Source organism: Chelonoidis abingdonii, chromosome 1 (assembly GCF_003597395.2).
Source record: "Chelonoidis abingdonii isolate Lonesome George chromosome 1, CheloAbing_2.0, whole genome shotgun sequence".
NCBI classification, from domain to species: domain Eukaryota; kingdom Metazoa; phylum Chordata; order Testudines; family Testudinidae; genus Chelonoidis; species Chelonoidis abingdonii.
The window spans coordinates 358,450,237-358,475,175 of record NC_133769.1 but is presented as its reverse complement, the minus strand read 5'-3'; the positions used below and the strand labels follow the sequence as shown (position 1 = coordinate 358,475,175).

The following is a 24,939-nucleotide window of genomic DNA, read 5'->3' as shown; positions in this document are numbered from 1 at the left end:
TCTCACTCAGATAATGAAAACGAACCTGCGTCGGTCCACACTGCTTTGGATTGTTATCAATCAGAACCCATCATCAGCATGAACGTATGTCTCCTGGAATAGTGGCTGAAGCATGAAGGGACATATGAATCTTAGCACATCTGGCACGTAAATATCTTGTGACACCAGCTACAACAGTACCACGAGAATGCCTGTTCTCACTTTCAGGTGACATTGTAAACAAGAAGTGGGCAGCATTCTCTCCTGCAAAATGTAAATAAACTTATTTGTCTGACTGATTGACTGAACAAGAAGAAAGACTGAGTGGACTTGGAGGCTCTAAAATTTTACATTGTTTTATTTTTAAATGCAGTTTTTTTTTTACATAAGTCTACATTTGTAAGTTCAACTTTCATGATAAAGAGATTGCACTACAGTACTTGTATTAGGTGAACTGAAAAATGCTATTTCTTTTGTTTTTTTTACAGTGCAAATACTTGTAATCAAAACTAAATATAAAGTGAGCACTGTACACTTTGTATTCTGTGTTGTAATTTAAATCAATATATTTGAAAATGTAGAAAACAGTTAAAATATTGAAATAAATGGTATTCAATTATTGTTTAAGAGCGCGATTAATATTTTTAATCGCTTGACAGCCCTAACAATTACCGATAGCTTCCTTGGAGCCCATGTGATAGGCAAGGTTCTCTCTGAGTAGCATGCAACATTTTTCTGTGGTGAGATGATACAAAGAGACACTTGGTATATTTACCCCCAGAAGCAAGTCATCATTTGGGGATACAGCCATATTTTGCTTAGTAGATAAATAGTTGATTAACAGATTCTTCAAAGCCAATAAACATAATGGATCATCTACTGTCTGTACATCTACTCCTTCCCCCACCAAACTCCAGTGGCCTCTGATACACTCCCTTGCCAGACTGTTCCTCCACTACTGCTAGTAATCAGCCATAGGGTTTCTCCATACCTCTCTAAGCGTGATTGCAGAAAATGCAGTCGCTCCTCTCTCAGACTGCCGCCACATAACTCCCCTATTCCTGGTACCAGAAGATCAACGGCTGCAACCTTAGGGGAAAGAGAACCATAAACTGAGTCATGCCATTTAACTGTGCAGTCCAACAGCAATCTCAGGGATGCTGGGAGGTTAAATTCATTCCTGTTCGTGAGGTGCTCCGATACTATGGAGATGGACCCTATACAAGTACATAGATAGTGATCTAACTCACTGGCAGCTGCACATCATAGTGACTAGCACAAGGTAACAGATGCTATAACTTATATGGCATACAACAGATCAGGATCTAAGGTACGTCTACACTTGAGCTTTGGTGTAATTTCCAGATCAAGACGACAAAGCTGCACTAATTCTGATCAAGCTAGCGTGCTAAAAAATAAAAGGGTAGCTCTGGCGATGCAAGCCGCTAGCCATCCTGAGTATCATAGATTATTAGGGTTGGAAGGGACCTCAAGAGATCATCTAGTCCAACCCCCTGCTCAAAGCAGGACCAATCCCCAAATGGCCCCCTCAGTGATTGAACTCACAACCCTGAGTTTAGCAGGCCAATGCTCAAACCACTGAGCTATCCCTCCCCCCCAGTATGATCCTGTCTGAAACATGTAGTCGGGGTAGCTACACTTCTATGAGTGCTAACTTGATCAAAGCCAGAGTAGGTATGTCTCCTCGAGCTGGAAGTTACACCTTCCACAGAAGACATATTCTGGCTGGTCACTGGAAGAAGGGATCAAACCCAGAACCTCTGGATAGAAAAGCAGGAGCCTCTACTGCCTGAGCTAAAAAACCCAGCTCTGTTAGCCAAAGACTCTAGCAGACTCATGAACTCTTGTGCTCCAGTTACTAGAGGGGGAAAAAGAAGCACGCTGAGGAAACATGGGCTTCTACAGGGGTCCTCACAGACCCTTTCCCAAATGCTGCTCCCTCTTCCCAGGTGGGGAGGACTCTCTCATCCAGTCACTACCACTGCGACTCAAGCTTCCGCTGTTGAGTCTAGGATACCACTTATGTAAATATATATACACTCCAGAAGAGCTTCTCCAGCCGTGATTGTTTATAGCAGAAGCAAATGTTTCATTTTGTTACCTCACACTTGCGGAATGCATTTTGCAGAGGGGCAGGGTCACTAAATGCAGCAGCCATCTGCCAACGAGGGTAAAAAATACCAGACTGATACCAAAATCAAATCAAAGTAGGCCCCTTTTGTTCTGACATAAAAGTGTCTGCACTGAAATAACAATCCATGTGAAATGAAACCAATACAGCTATTTTGATGTAAGTTTGTGTGTGGCCACGCCCCAAGGGATACAAAGAACCCAAGAGCAAACTGTGGGGAGGCAAGCAAATGCAGATATGCCTCAACTGTCGAAGGCACAGAGGAATTCCTCCAGACACAGTGCCTCGAGTCACACAGCACAGGGACCCCTTGCTGAAAGCATGTACCCAAAAGGAGTCTATTTCCTGTCCCCATCTGCTGGTAGGAGGATAAAATACCCACATGCTGGGCTGGGAAGGCAGGAGAACAATGCCATGGAATACTATGGGCACTGGTTGTCATTAAAGAGGCTCCTCTTAAAAACACTTGTTACCTTATTTTATGTTTGAACTTCCCTTAAAAAGAAACTGACTACAGCAAACCTAATTGGCTGCCTTCCAAAGACCTAGGCCTTCCATTCTTCTCTTGACCGATTGGATTCTCTCCTGTTTTGGATCTCTCTCTAAAGGAAAGAAAGGTTCTGGACTGGGTCTTAACTGTTGCAGTTGATTGATATATCTTATCTCTTGTTTCTGCCTGGAGACCAGAATGATGATAATCTATGGCTCGGTAGGATGAGGGAGGACAGGGCGCGTGACCAAAAAGTATGGAGATGCACACACACGGACTTACTGTGTGTTGAGGTCCATCTTCATTGTCCCGCATGTAGAAAGGTTTGAGATCATACGGGTAGTTAACCACAAACACAGGAACCTCGCCGCAGTGCTTCACCAGGTATTTCTCATGCTCAGTTTGGAGATCGTAGCCCCACTGTAAAGACAATAACATGGAGAGCACGGGAAATTGGATCCTGCAGCAGTGCAGTGTGTGTACTTTGGAAGACACAGTAAGAACCCACACAGTGGAGATGCACCATATTCAAAGGCTGGATACTAGGAAGGGCTCCGCCTTTCACAGGGTCTCTAGAATGTGGAAAAATCTAGTAGGCAAACTGCACTGCACTGCATCTGTTAAGTTTCACAGATTTTTAAGGCCAGACAGGATCAAGCTGATCATCCTGTCTGACCTCCTTCATAACATGGGCCAGAGAATCCCACCCAGGAATCCCTGCATCTCTCCCAATAACTTGTGCTTGAACTAGCGCAGATCGTTATATTGTCTAAATGAACAGACAACCTGGACAAAGGTTTCCCCTCGACCCCAACAAACCTGGTCAATTTTTAGCAACCAGATAAAGTGAATTTATCCAAGCACTGCTTGTACCCATCCTGTTCCCTGTCTCTTCTCTCCCTTCCCAGATGCACCCTGGTGCATGCCACATCACCTCTGCAGCCTCTCGCTTAGGAAAACCCAATGTCCCCTGGAAGAGACCATCAGGTGTACCCGCATCCATTGCAGCAGGAGCATGAGCCATGCATGATTTGTTGGGGGTAACTGCTCGTATGACAGACAACTGTATCTGGAGAGAGGATTTACAACTCTGTATTAAACTCTGAGCCTATTTTTGTAAGAATAAATTATCTGTTATCTTGGGCTATTTGCTCTGAAGGTGGGCCCAGCCAGACTTATCCTCAAAGCAGTGGACAGAGGACTGTTAAGACTAATGACTAGAAGTGGTCAAGTGAGGACTTTGCCTACCGTGGCATCTGTTAGAAACAGGGATGAAGGAGGAGTTTTAGGAATATTGTAATTTGTAAACTGCTTTCTCCTTGGCTACAATAATCTTTTAGAAGAACAAAGGACTCCCATTACCTATCTAGGCAATACAGTGCTTTGACTCAGTTTTACTTCAATATTCCTAGTTAAACCCTTGGTACGACCTAAATTCCTCTCGCCTATTAGATAGTTATGATGTGTTCCTGAAGTATACACAATGCACTAGTCACTGTCCATGCACACAGGCAGGAGCAGCTCCTTCTGCAAAGGGCTTACAATCTACTGGTATTGTGCCATCTCTCTCCTTAAGTCATTGCTTAAGAGCTTCACTATGCACACTTCACTCTTGTAACAACTTGTTTCCTAAATTATTCCACGCTTCATCTTCCAAGCTACGGTGGTTACACTAGATTATGGCTGGTTTGCAACCGTGCAATGACACAAAAGAACTGTGTGAATTAACAACTTTGTTGCAACATCAGAAAGAGAGAAGTGAGGCTTCCCTGGGATTTAGAAATGGAGAGCATTCTGCACACTCACCCCACAGAAGAAGGAACCAGGTCGTGGCTCTCTCACAGCCAGGGTACCCACTCACCTTTGGCTGGAAAGTGAATGTCTGAGGAGCTCGCTTTAAAATGTCCACTGCTTCAGTATAGGGAATTCTGTAACAGAGAAAACTAAGCATTTGACACTGCAAATGAGAGTACCAAGAGGGTCCCTTCCTAAGCACTGCATGGGAAAACGAAAGGGACATTGCAGCCATGCCACCTTGGATTGTGATCTCAGATTTCTCAAGCTAAGCAAGGTCAACTCTGTTATGTACCTTTGATGGAAATCTTTTTCCTAAAGGAACCCTAGAATATCACAGGAAGAGCTCCTGGTAACTTAATAGATTGCAGGTTTCTCGCTGAGTTAGTCACTGAACCTAGGTGCTGCTTATTGCTTTACCACACGATGCCTTAACAACGAGCACCTGCAGAGATCAAAAAATCACACAACACTCTTATCAAGAGGGGGGTGAGGATGGGGGATGGGTTAGTCCCAGTGGCCCAGGCAAATTCCAGTTTGGAGGATTATGTTCTGCCTGCCTTCATTTCATAAGAGGCTGCTTTTATATAGTTACAACATACTGTTAAACAGACTTCATGTTCCACCCTAGAGGTGGCTGCATGTCATCTAGGACTGAAGTGATTCTGTTGAAATCTAGTTTGTAAAAGTACACGAGACCTCTTCAGGATGAAAGGAACTCCCATCAGCCTACCACCAACCATGTGCTCAACACAATACTCTACAAGAGGACAGATCATGCCATGAAGCGCTTGCATTAATAGAAGAGTTACGATTGTCACACTGTAAAATGCCAGACTTATTTTCATCGACATGTCTGTGTCCACAGAAAGGCAGTTCTGGCACCAGATTCACCACCACTGTAAATCAATAAAGCAATTGGCAGAGCAAACTGGGATAAGAGAGTGAAGAATCTGTCCCAGTGTCTTCTTTGCAACCTGCAAAAATGTGACTGGAAATCAAAATCAAACTAAGGGTACGCTGATAGGAGGGTGGTGTTCCATGTATTGGGGATTGATTTATCAAGTCTCGTCTGGACACAATAAATCGATCTGCAAATCGACACCCGTACTCCACCTCGGCAGGAGAAGCAAGCGAAGTTGACAGGGGAGCCACGGTAGTTGACTCGCCGCTGTAAGGACGGCCAGGTAAGTCGAACTAAGATACTTCGACTTTAGCTATGCGAATAACGTAGCTGAAGTTGCGTATCTTAGTTCGAACACCCCACCGCTAGTATAGCCCAGGCCGAAGGAAGCTGCATGATGGATTTTCCACACAGCAGGCTGTAACAACGTAAACAAGCCATCCCTGGGAAAACTCAATTAGCCTGGTAACAATAATCAAATCTCTGTGTATCATCGGCTAAATCCAGTTCTAGACCAACCTCCCTAAAGAAGATCAGCAAGGATTCAATAATACTCTAAAGCTTTCTGAAATAAATAGTGAGGAATATGCTGTTCATATGCTTGGGTTATAGGATTCCACAATAACTTGGCTGGAAACTCACCGACCTTTTGCTACCTGAAGCTTTTGAAAGTGGCCTATAGCTCAAATGTGACTCATGGTTCTCTCTCTCTCTCTCTCACACACACACACACACACACACACACACACACACACACTGCACTTCTCAGCAACATTTTGTGGTGCTTGTGCAGATGAAAATAACATTGAAAGTTATAAATCACAAATCCATTGTCATCAAGCATGGATGTGGCAGGCTAGCTTAAGCGCAACACCTGGGAGAATTGTGGGTGGGCATCCTGGTATGGCGTGGCAGAATGAATGGACAGCCACCAGAAGTCAAGCGCTCAGATAAGAGTGGAGCAAAAAGGAGATGCTTGGAGGCCCAGAATGGGGACTGAAGTCCTCTCTTATCGAAAAGCAGTCAAGGGCTATAGAGCTAATACAGGACAGCAGGAATTTTGAGGAAAGAGGAGCATATCACAGTCTAAAGGGGATGGCTAAAGCCTGTGAATAATACTTTATTTTGCAGTAGCGCCCAGAGCGTGGGTAGGCATGGCACAGACAAATACCGTCAGGAAGACAATCCCTGTGCCAAAGCATCTGGGAAGACAAAAACAAAGGGAAGGAGAAACAGAAGCAACACACAAGCAAAGTGGTTAGGGAAATGGTAACCATTCCCGGGGCAAAGAGCACAGCTTAACTACAGGCAGGGAACTGCAATTAGTACCTTTAAAAGACATTGTGCAGAATTAATAATCATGGCATGACAAGGGGATGGGGGAAAATAACTATCAAGGAGCTCAACCAACAGCAGCATGTCATATGTCAGCAATCAAAAATAGTACTCACGTTATGAATTTGTTCTTCAGCATCTGTTCTAACCTGTCCTTGGTTAAAACAAAAGACAAAAAAAAATAAAAATGTAAACCTACTCTTAATGGGTAACACAAGAGAGCTCTGTTAAATTTAGGCCTACACACTGCCAAGAGTGTTTGCAAGATATAGACGCGTTGCAGTTTTTTCTCTCAAGTTTATTACCTTTTGGGCAGGAGATATGTATTTATGAAAAAGCTCAACATCTTGAGGACATTTAGAGAGCACGATGCTTGTCACCGTCTTGAAAAGATCCTCCATAATCTAACAGGGAAAACACAGAACAGTATGAAATTGAGACCACCTACATATCCTAGGCTATACATAAAATGAGTTACATGCAGGTCAGGAGTGTCTTTGTCCCCCTCTAGTGGCTGGACTACATAAGAGCTATCAGCTTGTTCCTGCTTCCAACTAAAGAGCTTAAATCTTTTAGCTCAAGAGGCCGAGGCATGGGCTTTGAGAGCCACTCCCTGCTGATGACCTGATATTCTTAAGTATTTACAATGAAAAATACATATTTAAAACATTCAAACAGCAACCCAGGTCAGCAGCAAAGAAAAGTTGTTACCTCCTGTATTTGTTGGTCTTGGGCTAGTTCATATGAGGTGTTTGCCCTTTAATGAACAGTTCTTTTTCTGCTTTGTTATGATGATTTGTAATAAGGTAGCATTCAGAGGACCCATCCAATATCAGGACCCCACTGTGCAAGGCACTGTACAATCATATAGTAAGAGAGTTTCTGCCCTGAAGAGCTCACAAGCCAAACAGACAGAAGGTGGGAGAAAAGAAACATTATTCCAATTTTACAGACAAGGAGGTGAGGCACAGAGAGACTAAGAGACATATCCACAAAGGTATTTCAATAGGAGCTGGGTGCCTAAATACATTTCAGGAACTGGGCTGAAGAGACTTGCCCAGCATGACACAGGGCACTGATCTACACTACGAGTTTAGGTTGAATTTAGCAGCGTTAGATTGATTTAACCCTCCACCCATTCACATGACGAAGCCATTTCTGTCAACTTAAAGGGCTTTTAAAATCGATTTCTGTACTCCTCTCCGACAAGGGGATTATCGCGGAAATTGACCCTGCTGGGTCGAATTTGGGGTAGTGTGGGTGCAATGCGACGATATTGGCCTCCGGGAGCTATCCCAGAGTGCTCCATTGTGACCACTCTGGACAGCACTCTCAACTCAGATGCATTGGCCAGGTAGACAGGAAAAGCCCTGCAAACTTTTGAATTTCATTTTCTGTTTGGCCAGCATGGCGAGCTGATCAGCACAGGTGACCATGCAGAGCTCATCAGCACAGGTGACCATGGAGTCCCAGAATCGCAAAAGAGCTTCAGCATGGACCAAATGGGAGGTACTGCATCTGATCGCAGTACGGGGAGACGAATCTGTGCTATCTGAACTCCATTCCAAAAGACGAAATGCCAGAATATTTGAAAAAAATCTCCAAGGACATGAAGGACAGAAATTATAAGAGGGACCTGCAGCAGTGCCGCGTGAAACTTAAGAAGCTCAGGGAAGCCATGCGGCTTCTATGATGAGCTGCATGCCATTCTAGGGGATGCCCCTACAACTACCCCACCCCTGTGCTTCCCTCCTCCTCCCTGGCTACCGTGGCAATTATCCCCCCATTTGTGTGACAAATTCATAAAGAATGCATGAATTTGAAACAACAATGACTTTATTGCCTCTGCAAGTGGAGATCAAAGGGGGGAGGGGAGGGCGGTTAGCTTACAGGAAAGTAGAGTGAACCAAGGGGGCGGGTTTTCATCAAGGAGAAACAAACAAAACTTTCACACTGTAGCCTGGCCAGTCATGAAACTGGTTTTCAAAGCTTCTCTGATGCATAGCGCTCCCTATTGTGCTCTTCTAACCACCCTGGTGTCTGGCTGCACGTAATCAGCAGCCAGGTGATTTGCCTCAACCTCCCACCCTACTGTAAACATTTCCCCCCTACTCTCACAGATATTCTGGAGCACACAGCAAGCAGTAAGAACGATGGGAACATTGGTTTTGCTGAGGTCTAACCGAGTCAACAAACTGCGCCAGCGAGCTTTTAAATGTCCAAAGGCACATTCTACCACCATTATGCACTTGCTCAGCCTATAGCTGAACTATTCCTTACTACTGTTCAGGCTTCATGAGCCATGGGAGCAAGGAGTAGGCTGGGGTAGGCATGGTGCTGCCAACTGGAAGAGCAGCCTGAGGCAGAAGCCTCCAGCTGGCATGATACTCCAGGCAGGAATAAATCTCCATTGGACAAAACTCAAAGAAGAGAATGACCTGGAGTCATTCCCATTTTTGTCCAGGCACCCCCGACAGACCTCACCAAGGCCAGCCAGGAGCACTCATGTCTGCCCAGGCACCCCCAACCAACCTAACCGAGGTCGGCCAGGAGCACCCACGGGACAATGACGAGGCAAGGGGGTGCTGCTGTGTAGTACTGCAGTACCACATCTGCCAGCAGCACCCAGGAGACATACTGTGAGAGTGAGCTGAGCAGGCTCCATGCTTGCTGTGGTATGGCATCTACACTGGTAACCCAGGAAAAAGGTGAGAAAAGATTTTTTGCGCCATCAGGCATTGGGAGCTCAACCCAGAATTCCAATGGGTGGCGAAGACTTTGGGAACTGTGGGATAGCTACCACAGTGCAATGCTCCGAAAGTCAACGCTAGCCTCGGTACTGTGGATGCACACCGCCGACTTAATGCACTTAGCAGGGACACACACAATGGACTGTATCAAACTGATTTCTAAAAAATTGACTTATATTAAATTTACCTAATTTTGTAGTGTAGACATGCCCAGGGAGTCTGTGGTAGAGTGCGGAACTGAACTCAAAGCTCCTGATTCCCAGCCCAGTGCACCAATCACAAGCATATCCTTCCTTTGGGGTTTTGTTCTTCTGTGGTACATGTAGAGGAGAATGTGATACCGATGGAGTGTGAACATTTGCTACGCCTCCTGCTTTATCTTTCTGATTCACGGCAGCATCCAAACTCCGCAGGCCTGTGTCAGGGATGGAATAGTGCAGTCAGGCTGCAGCTCAGCTGAAGCTGGGACTAAAGCTTTGCATCTCCCAATAAAAGGGAGGTTTTAACACATTCTGAGGCATTCTCTCAGATCACAAGTGGTGATTGTGCCCTCAGTAGCAGAGTCCAGATGTGGCCTGAATCTATTATTTACTCCAGATTACTAGTAGCCATTGGCTAGCCCAACAGTGACTAACTGAACATTTGAGGTGCAGCAATTCCCAGTCAGTAGAACCTGAGGAAGCATGGGCTTGTGGGATGTATACAGGCTTGGAGCAGAGCCGAGGTGTGTGTGGTATACACAGGTGTTTCAGGGAGGATGAACACACAGCTCCAAAAACCTCTTCTAGGGCCTCTCCACACTGGGGAAATTCTCTCCCAAAATCCTAACGGGATTTAAAACCAGTTCGGCTAAAGCAGGTTTAAACGTGGACTGGAATCACAGTATAGACCAGCTTTTAGGCACTCTGTCCAAGTTCTCCAGCTAGTCTTAACTGGAGAAGGTATTCTTCACCTCCTGTCACAAACTGAAGAAGTGTTGCTGTGCATTATGAAATAGTTGTTGCAAGAGATGACTATATTTGTCTCAGTGGGTAAACGGATTCCTACAGGGCTAAACACTACTCTCCGTTACATCTGTACAACTCCATGGAAGGTAATGGGGATGCCTGGATATAAACAACAGAATTTGTCCTCCAGTTTATAAAGTGTTTGCAAATCCAAATGGCTGAAAGGCCCTATCGCATGTAAATGAAGACCGTTACCATTACACCTACACTGGATACGTTAAAGCCAACATTCCTGCAGCTGAACTGATTGAGCAGCAAGGGACCCAGCAGTTGACTTTGTACCCTCTTTAAACTAGCTAGAAAAAGGCTTATGCAAATGAAATTAGGAAAATTCATTGATAATTACAACAGCCCAGTTTCAAACAGGCAGTGAGGAAGGGATTCTACATTAAGCTTCCTCTTTCTAGGAAATGAAAGAACCATCTGGTACATGAAACCAAAACTTTATTTTGTTTAAGTAGGACTATTTTTTGTTTTTGCTTTGTGCTAAAGTAAAAATTAGGTTCCCACAGCAACCAACATACACAGCTTTCTTCTTGCAGGAAAAAAAAAATGGGTGGTGCAGGAAAAAACAAGCTGAGAAATATTTCCAAGCTTGAGACTGAGGTTTTATTTTGGCAAAACCAAAACCATGTGGTTCACCCGTTTTCTCTTCCTGTCTGCAGTTATTCTTATTTATATATGCACTTCCAAGGTACTTTATAAGGCAAAATCAAGATGAAAGATCTCTTCCCCAAAGGGGCATGTCTTCACTGCAAAGTGAATGTGTGATTATACCACAGGTAGGGCTACCTGTGCTAGCTTTAATCCAGTTAGCACAGGTAACAACAGGAGTCAAGAAGTGGTAGTATGAACTAGCAACCCAAGCCACAAGCCCGTCAGTGACCCTGAGAGCATACACAGGTTGCTAGCCCGTAGTGAAGCCTGTGCCACCATGTACACTCTACTGTTGTTACCCTGCTACCTAGATTCAAGCCAGCATGCCTATCCATGCTGCAATAAAACCTTCCTTTGCAGTGAAGATGTACCAACAAGGTTACAATTTTAACTGGACAAGATGGAGGGACGGGAAATAGGATATCACAAAAGCAAGTGGAGGAGTATAGCCAATGCCTTGTTAATTTCATTTCTATTAGTAGGTTTGGTGATGGGATGGAGTGGAGGGGCCAGGTTTATAGGCCTCCTGGAAGAAGTGTGACCTGCAAAGGAAATTTTTTTTTGTCTGTTCTCTTTAGGAGAGGGATCAGCGAGGTGGTGGTGGTGGTGTAATTTTCCCATCCTCCACCCTCAATTTTTTTTTCTGCTTTTTTCTTTTTAAACGTTAAAAGTCTCAGCAGGCCTTCCCTGATTTTGCTGGAGCACTTCTTGAAGGTCTCCAATTAGGATGCTGAGCTCAGACCTTAACTTTGTGGTACTCTGCTTGTGACTTCCGATATCCCCAATCTAAGAATACACCTGAAGTGAAAACAGTAGATATCTCAACAAAGCAGCACTGCATTTGCAACAAAATTGGAGGTTTGAGACAACAGGGCTGCTGTGCAATGGAGGAGAATGTGTCAGCATCTCTGCTGTCAGCATAAGGCACAGTCACTGATATACTCTTGCATGGGACTATTTGTCTACACATTCACCGTGAATCGTGCCCAATGACAATGATGTAGTCTTTGGTTGATTGCAGGTTGCTACATGTTCAAGCAATGTCATGAACTTGTCATGATTCACCCAAGTTTTCATGCACTGATATTCCTCTCCTCTTCATGCTTGCTCTCACAAAATGGTGAGACTCATGTCAGATACTCGCTCACCACTGCTGTGTGCATAGCTGTTGTGTAAGGAGCTAAATTTCTAGAGAGCAAGGGCTGTGCTCATGGTGTGTCACAACAGAACAGTCAGTGGTGTCAAGTGGCTGTCTACATTGGTCTGTTGCAAGTGAATGATGTAACTGAACACTGTCGTAGGCAAACATCACCCCGGAAACCAACTCTGGGATCCCAGTTGAGTGCTCTCATGATTTTTGTACAGGAAATATTTGCCTCAAGAAACAATTGCTCCAAAGGACCAACAGAAATAATTTGTCAGTGAAACTGCTGCAAAGGGAATATTTCTCATTGTGTTGACAATGACGTATTTCCTAATGCCAAACACAAAACTTACATTAAAAGCACATGATTAAGGTTGCAAAGCCAAGCAATCAAGTTAGGAAGTGCTCAAATTAAAGTTGCCCATGCAACTTTAACTCAGCCTCCTTGTGCATATGCATAATGATCTTTCATTACATCATTACATACTATCTTTTTCCACAAGACCTCTGCCTCATTAAGTGCACAGGATGAACAGTGCTCACTTAATGAGGAGCTATTTAATAGTTTTTCTTCTCCTAGGCTGCAGCCTTATTTACTACATACTATTCAAACACTGCCCTAAAGACAGAATTATTAATTTCCTCCAGGGCTTATTTATGATGCTCACCATTATGTTATCTGAGTACTTCACAAACATTAATTATCATTACACCCCTTGTGAGGAGAGGCATATTACCACCCCCATTTTACAGATGGGGAACTGAGGCACATAGAGCTTAAGATCAAAAGTATCCACTAATTTTGGATGTCCAATTTGAGATACCCAGGTTATGATTTTTCAGTGTACTTAGCATAACATATCACTTTATTTGTTCAAAGCACAGCTCCCATTGACTTCAATTGCAGCTGTGAGTGCTCTGCACTTCTAAACATCAGACCCCAGGTGTCTCAAGCTGGGCCCCCAGAAAAAGAAGAACACGGAATTAGGGACCACCTGTGAAAAGTGTGGTTGAAGTGGTTTGTTTAGCATCTCACGGAAACTCTGTTGCAGAGGCACGAATTGAATCTAATTCTTCAGGGCAGAACTCAGTTGCCTTAACTACAAAACTGTCCTTTCTCTTCCTGCAATGCCCTGTCTCATTCATTATGCACCTTCCAACTTCTGTAACAAATGAGGCAAACAACAGCCTCCCCTACTATATAGCACTGATTCACTCCCAAAGCACCAGCCACCGCATGCACTGAATGAGGCAGGGGTCCTGTGGGAAAATATTATGTAACCATGTAATTAAAGACTATCATAATGCCTATGCACAAGTGGGTTAAATTAAGGTTGCACAGGCAACCTTAATTCTGGCATTTCCTAATTAATGAGTGTTTGACTTTGCAACCCTAATAATGTTCTTTTAATGTCGTTTTTGTGTGTGCAATTGAGTTGGATTTTATGAAAACAAACTGAAATATTCCATCATGTGGTATCATATTAACACCCACATGCGTCATCAGCGGGGTTGGAACCTTTATATGCACTGCATAGACCTCTGCCACTTGAGTTAATGGAGTAACTGACAGCAGTAGTAGGTTGTAATCTCCTATGTGGACCCAGCACTAGCAAAGGATGGGATGCTTTGCACCAGCAGAGGAACTGAGGACTCATGGACCTTGAGCTCCATGTCAGGTGCTGGTGGGCAGTGTGCTCTCACAGGCACAGACTCTTTTGCTAAGAGTCTCATGCAATCATATGACTCCTGCAGCTGGGGCTTTAAGAAAAGACACTGCGTACCACAAGACGGGGGATAAAAATCACAAGAGTTGGTAACATTGTGGAATGGCTCTGGGGACTGTCTAATGCAACACAGTACCTTTCATTTTAGGATGACAGTAAAAAAAAAAAAATCACATCCTGGGTGATACTGAATGAAAAGTGGTATGAGCTATCGGTGGTCTATGGAAAATAAGTTTTGCCATTTCAGTCTGTTTCCTAGTGGGCAGACATCTACAGCCCCAAAGCCACCACTCCTGTGCTGGAAATAACTAGCCCTTGTTGCTTGTATTAAAGAGGTCAAGGACAGAATGGGCAAAGATCCTGAACTTTTCTTACACATACACACACACACCCACCCACCCACCCCATCTGGATAAGAGGTCAGCCTCAATGGCAGCAGGGCAGTGCCACGACTTAGGCCAACATTTTCACATGCGGGAGCCTGAAGTAAGGCTTGAGTATTTATGCTTACGCTCCTAAACAAATGGCTTGATTTTCAATAGAACTGAGCATCCAAAACTCCCCACTGGTGTTGAGGGGAGGTTCAGGTAGTCCACGCTTGAGAAAAATCAGACTGTTTGTATTTTGGTACCAAGACATGGATTTAGAAACCTAACCTGAAACACCCACACATGCAAATTTGGCCATCAGTCACTAGGGCTTTCAACTGGGCATCTTTTGTAAAGCACTAAACTCAGAGACGACAAACTTTCAACAGAAAAGCTGCACAGTGTACTGAGCCATGTAAGGGTGTTGAATTTAGATCAGTTTCTCTAAAGACTTATGGAGAAACAGAAACTTAACTGAGGCCTTAGTGCAGCTGTCAGATATTTTTTAATGGCTTGTCCAGTGATTTCAAGAAACAGGAACACTACTTCTTTAAATAAGACCACTGCAAGAATAAGTATTTTGCAATCCAGAATGTGACTTGTAGAATAAACCACTGTGATAGGAAGAATTATTTCTCTCACAGTTGATGATGGTGGTCAGAGATTGAGGGGGAAGGGGAAAACCCAGAGAAATTTGGATTTTGCAAGACATTTAATAACAACAAGAAAAATTCTCAAAGTCAAAGGGGCAAAGTTCTTTTCTTCCCCCCCTAAACAGAGCAAAACCCATAAACCTTTCAGAACTTTGAATTAGTTTTGAATTGTAGAATCTGAGAAATTCTGAAAGATTCTACAAAAGGAACAGGAGTACTTGCGGCACCTTAGAGACTAGCGAATTTTTTTGAGCATAAGCTTTCATGAGCTACAGCCCACTTCATCGGACGCATGCAGTGGAAAATACAGTAGGAAGATACACACACACAAACACACAGAGAACATGAAACAATGGGTGTTACCATACACACTCTAATGACAGTGAGAGTTAAGGTGAGCTATTACCAGCAGGAGAGAGAAAAAACTTTTTGTAGTGGTAATCAAAATGGTCCATTTGCAGCAGTTCACAAGAAGGTGTGAGGAACACGGGGGGGGGCGGGGGGGAGGAATAAACATCGGGAAATACTTTTACTTTGTGTAATGACCCATGCACTCCAAGTCTTTATTCAAGCCTAATCTAATGGTGTCCCTTTTGCAAATTAATTCCAATTCATCAGTTCCAATTCAGTAACTACAACCTATCCTGAAGGACGATCCATCACTCTCACAGATCTTGGAAGACATGCCAGTCCTTGCTTACAGATAGCCCCCCAACTTGAAGCACATACTCACCAGCAACCACAGACCACACAACAAAAACACTAACCCAGGAACCTATCCTTGCAACAAAGCCTGTTGCCAACTCTGTCCACATATCTATTCAGGGGACACCATCATAGGATCTAATCACATCAGCTACACTATCAGAGGCTCGTTCACTTGCATATCTACCAATGTGATCTATGCCATCACGTGCCAGCAATGTCCCTCCGCCATGTAGATTGGCCAAACCAGACAGTCTCTACGTAAAAGAATAAATGGATACAAATCAGATGCCAAGAATAGTAACATATAAAACCAGACGGAGAACACTTCAATCTCCCTGGTCATTTGATTACAGACCTAAAAGTCACAATATTACAACAAAAAACTTCAAAAACAGACTCCAACGAGACACTGCTGAATTGAAATTAATTTGCAAAATGGACGCCATTAAATTAGACTTGAATAAAGACTGGGAGTGGATGGGTCATTACACAAAGTAAAAGTATTTCCCGATGTTTATTCCCCCACAAGTGTTCCTCAGCTGCTGCAAATGGACCATTTTGATCATCTCTACAAAAAGTTTCTCTCTCCTCTGCTGGTAATAGCTCACCTTAACTGATCATTCTTGTTAGAGTTTGTATGGTAACACCCATTGTTTTGTGTGTGTGTGTGTGTGTGTGTGTAGATATATATATCTTCCTACTGTATTTTCCACTGCATGCGTCCGATGAAGTGGGCTGTAGCCCGCAAAAGCTTATACTCAAATAAATTTGTTAGTTTCTAAGGTGCCACAAGTACTCCTGTTCTTTTTGTGGATACAGACTAACACGGCTGCTACTCTGAAACCTGAAAGATTCTCATTCTCTATTTCCTCTAGACTGACTCTTCCCCACAAGCCCCAGGAGGTGGGGTCCTCAGGACAACTAGGACAGCGATGTGTAAACTGTGCTTTCTGAGAGCCAGAGGGTGGCATCTGTTTGTGCAAAATGGCTCTCTCCTCAGCTTTAGTACACAGGTAAGACCAGCAGTGATTACACGTTTCAGCTTTCTGCTAAAATCAAGGTGGAATATTACATGCTGAGAATAGTAATCTTTGCAGGTTGTTCCTTTGTATTAAAAATGAGCGCAGTCCTGAAGCATGTCGTAGAAATCTGTTTATCCAATGGCTCACACAGAGCACCCTGGATCAGCCCTTTTCTCAAATCCTTCCTCATTTCCCTTCAATGGCCACTCCTCTGCCCAAAGAGAATTTAAGCTTAGCTGCCTTCAACACAACTCTTGATTTATCTGGAAAGATTACAGTAGGTGATAGGAGGTTCAATTCCACTGCCCTGAGGCTGAACACAGTGAATGGAGGAGACGGCTCCAATACCTTTAAAATCACACACAAACTGGTACCCACCTGAATGATGTCCTGGAGGCTTTCAGTAAAAGACATCTCTGCTTCTACCATGTAGAACTCTGCCAAGTGTCGGCGACTTTGAGAGTTCTCAGCTCGAAAGGTTGGGCCGAAGGTGAACACCTGTGTAAATGCACTGCAATGCAAAAAGAAACAAGATGCAGTTTAGACACAAGGTAAGAGAGCAGATTTTGGACTGGGAGCAGAGATGGGTAGTCTCTATCCAAGTTGCACCTACAATCCCATTTTCCTCCCACAATCCCAGAGTAACTGGGACTTTTCTGTTAAACTGATCAGCAGTGAAACAGTTATCCGCACTGTCATTTAAAATTGCCATCATTATGCTTCAAAGTTAACACACTGAGGTAAGTGAGGCAGTTCCCACCTCTTTGCTATTGAGTCAGCTTCATTTAGATAACATATGACATTTGGATGGGTTTTGCCATCCACATTAGTGACAGACACTTTCTTCTTAGTAAATCGGAGCTAACACTGCAGAAACAGACCAGGGTCTCAGAGACATGCTGGCACATCACAATGCTCAGGACAGACAAAGCTCCAGCTGTCAGACACTATTGTTCCACCACATTATTCACACCTGCTCTTCAGCAGGTTTAACTGACATGGTAGTGGTAAAAATGCCTCAAGCTACTGCAGTCTGGTATACCCGAGGGCTCCCATCACTGATGCAGCTGAACAGGTGCTAATGGCGACAGGAAATATTTTGTAGTATAGCTGTAACCTTCTCTTACACATTGTGGCTCTCTACCCCCTTCTAATGGCTGGTCCACAGAGGTTTATAGATCTGCAACAACCTTTAAGATAAATAGACCTGGATCTTTCATTTCAGGCAGTAGAGACTCCTCCTTTTAGATCCATAGGTCCCACGCTCAATCCCCACTTCCAGTGACCCATCTGGGGCATCATGTGACTTAGACGTGCTCAGAGGTTGTCTCCTAATTGTTTGATATTTGCCCAACAGCCTTCCATGGAATCTATTTAATCTATTCTCTCTTATGCCACACTCATTAGCATGGAAACCGAGGGCCTTCCAGATCACCATCTTCCTCCACAAAAATCTTCCTACTGAAATTCAACCCCTTTCAGTTTAACTTATTTTTATTTTGGCAAGGTTACATTCAAAGCAGCAAGTTTTCCATTGTGATCTGAAGACTGCCAGATTCGTGGAAGTTATAATTCAGGAAAGAGTGTCCTGTGGCACCTTATAGACTATCCGAAGTTTTGGAGCATGAGCTTTCGTGGGTGAATACCTACTTCATCGGATGCATGTATCCGACGAAGTGGGTATTCACCCACAAAAGCTCATGCTCCAAAACGTCAGTTAGTCTATAAGGTGCCAAAGGACTCTTTGCTGCTTTTACAGATCCAGACTAACATGGCTACCCCTCTGATAATTCAGGAGAGAGCTTCACAGCAATAGCCCAGCGGCTTAAACAGCCTTGTCACCCCTACCCCCACACTTCAGTAGAAAATAGCTGTGATTGCGGACAGTGGCCTGGGTCTAGATTAGCTGTGCCATTCAGTTTATTCTTTATCTGCCACTATCTTTAACGGTAGGCAGCATATGGGAAAACTTGAACTCTCTTAGTAGAGATTAAGAGTTGCTTGATATTCACGCCAAGCTGTGAAGTGCAGGAGTTGTGCATGTAATCCGAGACGAACTCAGTAAGGGTATACACACTGAAAGAGGATGTGCAGCTGATAAAAATCTGATCTCAGAAGTTTCTGTTCATGTTAATTCTGATAAACAGAAGGTTAAAAAAAAATTGAGACCATAAAAAATTAAAAGGGCTCAAAAGCGTGTCCAAACAAGGGAACATGCATGTTATTGACCAGTCAGCTCTTCCTTCCGATCTCCATATTGCGGAAGTTTACATGTTACTATTTGGAGGAAAGAGCCCTTCCACTGTCCAGTGATTACCAGGAATGAGACGAATGATAATGCTGTTGGAAAGATCATTTTTCCAGCTCATCACTTATAAGACAAGAGATAACAAATGGATACAGACAGCTGGAGGAGCACAAGGAAACAGGACAATATTGGTCAGCATGATAGACAGTACACCAGTGGCCTAACATATCACAGCAAAGGAGAATTTTAAGGAGGCATTGGAAGGAGAATAGGGAAGTAGCTTTGAGCACGTTTATGGGGAGCTCCTTCCAAGCAGGAGACACTGATCCACGACTGGGGTTCTTAGTGTAATAAGCCTTCTTCCCAAATCTGGACCTTTGCGTCCAAAATCTGGGTGCTTAGCATGAACCTCCAAGCTTAATTACCAGCTTGGATCTTATCTCGCTGCCACCAACCAGGAATCCGTGCCTGGTACACTTGAGCCCCGCGCAGAGTATACTCGCGCGGGGGACCCCGCGAAGGAGCCCAGAAGAGCGCTGAGGCTTTGACCGGCAGAGGAGACTACGGGCCACACTTCCCTTCCCCTTCCCTGCTCCGCACCGAACTCCCCGGGCTACTTGAGAGAGCTGCATGCAATTCTTTACATCACAATACCAAGTGAAAGGCGCGGGGAACGTGGGCGTTCTCCTTATTCCACAAAGAGACAAACCCGAAATAGCAAGAAACAGAGATGATCCTATCTACTCTTCCCCCTCCCACGAACTGGTGTGCTGCCGAGCACGCTCCGTAGATCTAATACATAAGAGATCGCCTCTCCCTTGCTCCTTAACTCTACCTCAGGAGAGGAAAAACTCAACAGTCTCTAAAAAGAAAACTTATATAAAGGAAAGAAATAATACAGAATAGTAAGACTCGGCAGTCAAGAATGAGCGAGAAATACAGAGCTATGCACTTGGTAAGAAACTAGAACAAAGCAGTCTGATTCACAAGATTATCCAATTAAACACCGGACTTAGAAACTCCACCATTAAAAAAACAAAAAAAGCCAAATAAGAAGAACTATTGTTGTTACCTTTGTACTTAGCAACTGGAACAGAAGGTGAAAGAAGACTTGGAATTAGAAAAAAGACAGAAAGCTCTTCCCTCATAACCGGAGAGAAAACAAACAGGCAGAACAAACCCAAAACCAGAAGTTCCCTCCCTCACTTTGAAAAATCTGGTTTCCTGATTGGTCCTCTGGTCAGGTGTTTGGTTCCCTCTGTTAACCCTTTACAGGGAAAAGAAACATTAACCCTTAGCTATCTGTTTATGACACTTAGACACTACCATACAGTTAATAACATTCCCAGTTCCCTTAAGACCAGTAGAGTATGTTTACACTGTAATAAAAGACCCCTAGCATGATCATCGCTGGCCCAGGTCAGCTTATTCTGGTTCGTGGGGGTCAGGCTGCAGAGACATCAAATTGCAGCATAGACTCAGAGTTTAAAGTCAGAAGGGGCCATAGTGATCCTCTAGTCTGACCTCCTGCAAATTGCAGGCTACAGAACCTCACCCACCCACTCCTAACCTCTGGCTGAGTTAATGAAATCCTCAAATCATGATTTAAAGACTCATAGACTTTAAGGTCAGAAGGGACCATTATGATCATCTAGTCTGACCTCCTGCACAGTTACAGAGAATCCACCATTTACACTAGTTTAAACCTGCAAGTGACCCATGCCCCATGCTGCACAGGAAGGCGAACCCCCCTGCCTCGCAGCATCTCTGTCAATTTGACATGGAGGAAAATTCCTTCTAGACTGTAAATATGGTGATCAGTTAGATCCTGAGCACGTGGGCAAGACCCACCAGCCAGACACCCTGTGACCGCCATACCTCCCCATATAGTACCCCATCATCGGCCACTGGAAATATTTGCGGCTAGCAGTTGCAGATCGGATACATGTCACTGTAGTCAGTCTTCTCATACAAACCCCCCTCCATAAACTTATCAAGCTCAGTCTTGAAGCCAGTTAGGTTTTTGCCACCACAGATCCCCTTGGAAGGCTGGTTCAGAAATTTGTTCCTCTGATGGCTGGAAACCTTCACCTAATTTCAAGCCTAAATTTATTGATGGCCAGTTTATATCTGTTTATTCTTGTGTCCACACTGGTGTTTAACTTAAATAACTTCTCTTCCTCCCTGGTATTTATTCCTCTGGTACATTTATAGAGAGCAATCGTATCTCCCCTCAGCCTTCTTTTGGTTAGGCTAAACAAGCCAAGCTCTTTGAGTCTCCTCTCATTAGGTAGTTTTCCATTCCTTGGATCACCCTACTAGCCCTTCTCTGTACCTGTTCCAGTTCGAATTCATCTTTCTTAAACATGGGAGACCAGAATTGTACACAGTATTCCAGATGAGGTCTTACTAGTGCTTTGTATATTAGTATTAAGACTTCTCTGTCTCTACTGGAAATACTTTGCCCGATGCATCCTAGGAGTGCATTAGTCTTTTTCACATCCGCATCATAGTCATCCTGTGATCAACCAATACACCCAAGTCTTTCTCCTCCTCTGTCACTTCCTACTGATAAGTCCTCAGCTTATAGCAAAAGTTCTTGTTGTTAGTCGCTAAGTGCATGACTTTGCACTGTTAAATTTCACCTCATTTCTATTACTCAGTTTTCAAGGTCATCCAGATCTTCTTGTATGGTATTCCGGCTCTCCTCAATATTGGCAATACCTCCCAACTTTGTATCATCCATAAATTTTATTAGCACACTCCCACTTTTTGTGCCAAGCTCATTATAAAAAGGTTAAATAAGATTGGCCCCAAGACCGATCCCTGAGAAACTCCACTAGTTCCCTCCCTCCAGCCTGACAGTTCACCTTTCAGCATGACCCACTGTAATCCCCTCTTTTAACCAGTTCCTTATCCACCTTCCAATTCTCATATTAATCCCCATCTTCTCCAATTTAATTAATAATTTCCTATGTGGAACTGTATCAAATGCCTTACTGGAATCCAAGTGGATTAACACGACTGCAATTCCTTTGTCGAAAAAAATCAGTTCTCTTTTCAAAGAAGGAGTTCACATTGGTCTGGCATGATCTACTTTTTGTAAAACTGTGCTGTATTTTATCCCAATTACCAGCTGGGCTTGAGGTGAAGCCCAGATTCTGAGACCTCATGTGCGGGGGGGAGGGGGAGCGGTCTTAGAGCCCAGGCTCCAGCCCAAGCCGAAATGTTTACACTCCTATTTTTAGCTCCATAGCCTGAGCCAGCTGACCTAGTCTCTGAGACTGGGTGCCACAAGTTTTTTAATCACAATACAGTGTCTGAAAGTGACATTTGAAAATCAGGGGCTTAATTTTCATAAGATTCGCAGATTCCAAGGCCAGAGAGGACAACTGTGATCATCTAGTCTGACCTCCAGTATAACATAGGCCATAGAACTTCCCCAAAACAATTCCTAGAGCAGATCTTTTAGAAACAGATACAATCTTGATTTAAAAACGGTCAGCGATGGAGAATCCCAAGGAGTACTGAGCACCCTCAATCCCCACTGAAGTCAACGGGAGCTGACGGTTCTCAGCACCTCTGAAAATCAGGCCCTCTTATGTCCTCAGATGCAACGGGGGTGGGGTGGAGGGTGGGGAGCTGGGGGTGGAAAATACCAGACAAACCCTAATATGTGCCAAAGCGTGGCAGCTGGGGCATTACTGACTGTAGTACTGTCCTGATATATGCTACCACAGGAACACAAAACAGGCTTTGAAACAAGACCCTGGGTAGCCAATTTCACACAAAGCAGAACTGAGCCAACTGTTCACATAGCTAACAGACACCATCGGAATGAAAACAGCACTGGCAGAGTGCAGTGCTACCTTTAATAAACTGCTCTCTCTCCAAAACTGGCATTTGATTTCATTCACTTCTCTTCTCATTCACTCCCAGTCTGGAGCCCAACATTGTACTGTACCACAGAAGGCACACAGCCTGAGGCACCAGCATGTTAAATCTAGTAGGGCTTCATCCTGTAAGATGCTGAACACTCTGGCCCTGATCCAGCAAAGCGCTGAGGCACATGCTTTACTATACGCACATGACTGGCCCCATCTAAGTCAATGGAACGACTTACATGTTCCAAATGAAGCACATGCCTAAGTGCATTGTTGGATTGGGGCCAGAGCACTCAGCACCTTGCAGGATTGAACCCTTGGGGTCCATGTCTTTGTACTGTTCTCAGAGATCATTAGTCAAGTCTGATCTGTGTGTATATTCCCAGGACCAAGGGAAACCCAGACCCAGCGGGAAATGACCAGCTCTCTCCACTCCAACAACTCTATTTCCCTGCTGCTCAAATCCTTCTGGTTGTCTCTCATTTGACCCATTTCGTGATGACTAGGCAGGCGGCTGATGGCTGGCTATCCCCACTTCCCTTTCTCAGTGCTCATCTACATGTAGAAATTACACTGGTTTCACTCAAGTCGATTTGAAAAACTATTTCAGGAGCATGTTAAACTGGTAAGAGCTAGGTTTAAACCAGTGTAAGAGGCCCAAAGCTAGACGAGTTTAAACTGGCTTAAAAGCACCCCTTTAAACCAGCACAGCAGCACTGTAGACCTGGTCTCAGCCACCCAACTCCATTGAGGACCTTTAGGCTGCAATTCAAATTTTGTTAACAATTCTGCTAATCACTCATGGGCAAGGAAAGGATCCAGCCCGCCTTCTCACAGCGAGGGCTCTGCAGGAATAATAAAGATGGAGTGGATGGGCCATTACACAAAGTAAAACCATTTCCCCATGCTTGTCTCTCTTCTTCCCTCCCCGATCCCCAGCTACAGTTCCTTATATCTCCTTGTCAAGTGCTGGAAAAGGGCCATTTTCATTACCACTACAAACAGTTATTTTTCTCTCCTGCTGACAACAGCTCACTTTAACTGATCACTCTCCTTATAATGTGTATGGTAACACCCATTGTTTCATGTTCCGTGTGTGTGTGTGAGCTGTAGCCCACAAAAGCTTCTGCTACAATAAATTTGTTAGTCTCTAAGGTGCCACTAGTACTCCTGTTCTTTTTAAAGATGTGCTTGTGTCACTGAATTACGCAAATATACCTCAGCCATTTTACATAGTCAGTTTAATAACCATCACACAGCAAGTTAGCGATAAGGCTGGGAATAGGACCCACGAGTCCTGACTCAGGGCTAGCTACTAGACCACACATACACACATTTATTACTGCTTATTTGTTTTGCTGCAGTGCTCCCAAAGTTGCAGGTGCGTTGCCAACACGAAGAGAATCACTGCAATGTCTCTTCAGGGCAGATTTGAGCCAGAAGGCAACCTGTGCTGAGTGAGAATAAATCCTTGTTTCAGAAAAGAGTAAGTGGACACAGAATGTGACTTACAAAGATAGTGTTCTCTTTGCTGATCCTCCGCCCCCCTGGTTTGTTCCTAGATGAAAGGCCCTTTCTTAAAAGTCAGTCAAAAACCTAAAAAGTGTTTCAATCCAAAGGTGGAAGCAAGGCATGACGTCAGTAGAGAGTAGGAGCAGCAGATAAGGATGAGAATGCACCGGAGGTTGATCTCCCTCAGCATGCTGTCCTCTCTGGAGGAAGGGGAAGCCGAAGAGGAGTGCAAAAAAATGCTTATTCTCACACAGTTCCATTGTATTTCACCTGACCTTGCTCATTTTGTGAGGCTTTTATCACCGAGGGCCGACCTGCTCCCCAGGCATTTCCCATAAATGGAGGATTTTGTCCCAATGTCCAAGGCCAAGACTCCCTCTCCCTCAACTGCTGGGCACCAGCTGACTGCCACTCTAAACTCAGGGGAGGCTGCTTTTAAGCAACGCTGGGATCATGACAGGCTGTGGGACCTTTCAGGATACAAAGCATTATACTCTGTTGCTTGTTCAAGAAGGCAGAGCCAACGCACACAGAGCCAGGCTGCCAGAGAAGCTGAGCACCCACTGATCCTAAGAAAGTCAGTGGGAGGAAAGGAGATAGAACTG

The 24,939-nt window shown here is 44.2% G+C and overlaps 1 protein-coding gene across 2 annotated transcripts in view; it reads right to left on the bottom strand.

Moving 5' to 3' along the window:
- The window catches only part of NARS2 (asparaginyl-tRNA synthetase 2, mitochondrial), an 80,191-nt gene that overhangs the window by 11,485 nt on the left and 43,767 nt on the right, over nt 1–24,939 (bottom strand). Inside the window, exons 7-12 of one of the 2 annotated variants that reach the window (XM_032775724.2) lie at nt 17,069–17,201; nt 6,960–7,058; nt 6,771–6,808; nt 4,483–4,549; nt 2,904–3,041; nt 971–1,068 (exon numbers count right to left, since the gene is read on the bottom strand). In XM_032775724.2, coding sequence (XP_032631615.1) covers nt 971–1,068; nt 2,904–3,041; nt 4,483–4,549; nt 6,771–6,808; nt 6,960–7,058; nt 17,069–17,201 — 573 coding nt within the window. The remainder of the gene's footprint in view (nt 1–970; nt 1,069–2,903; nt 3,042–4,482; nt 4,550–6,770; nt 6,809–6,959; nt 7,059–17,068; nt 17,202–24,939) is intronic. The other variant, XM_075061791.1, reaches the window with a different exon arrangement.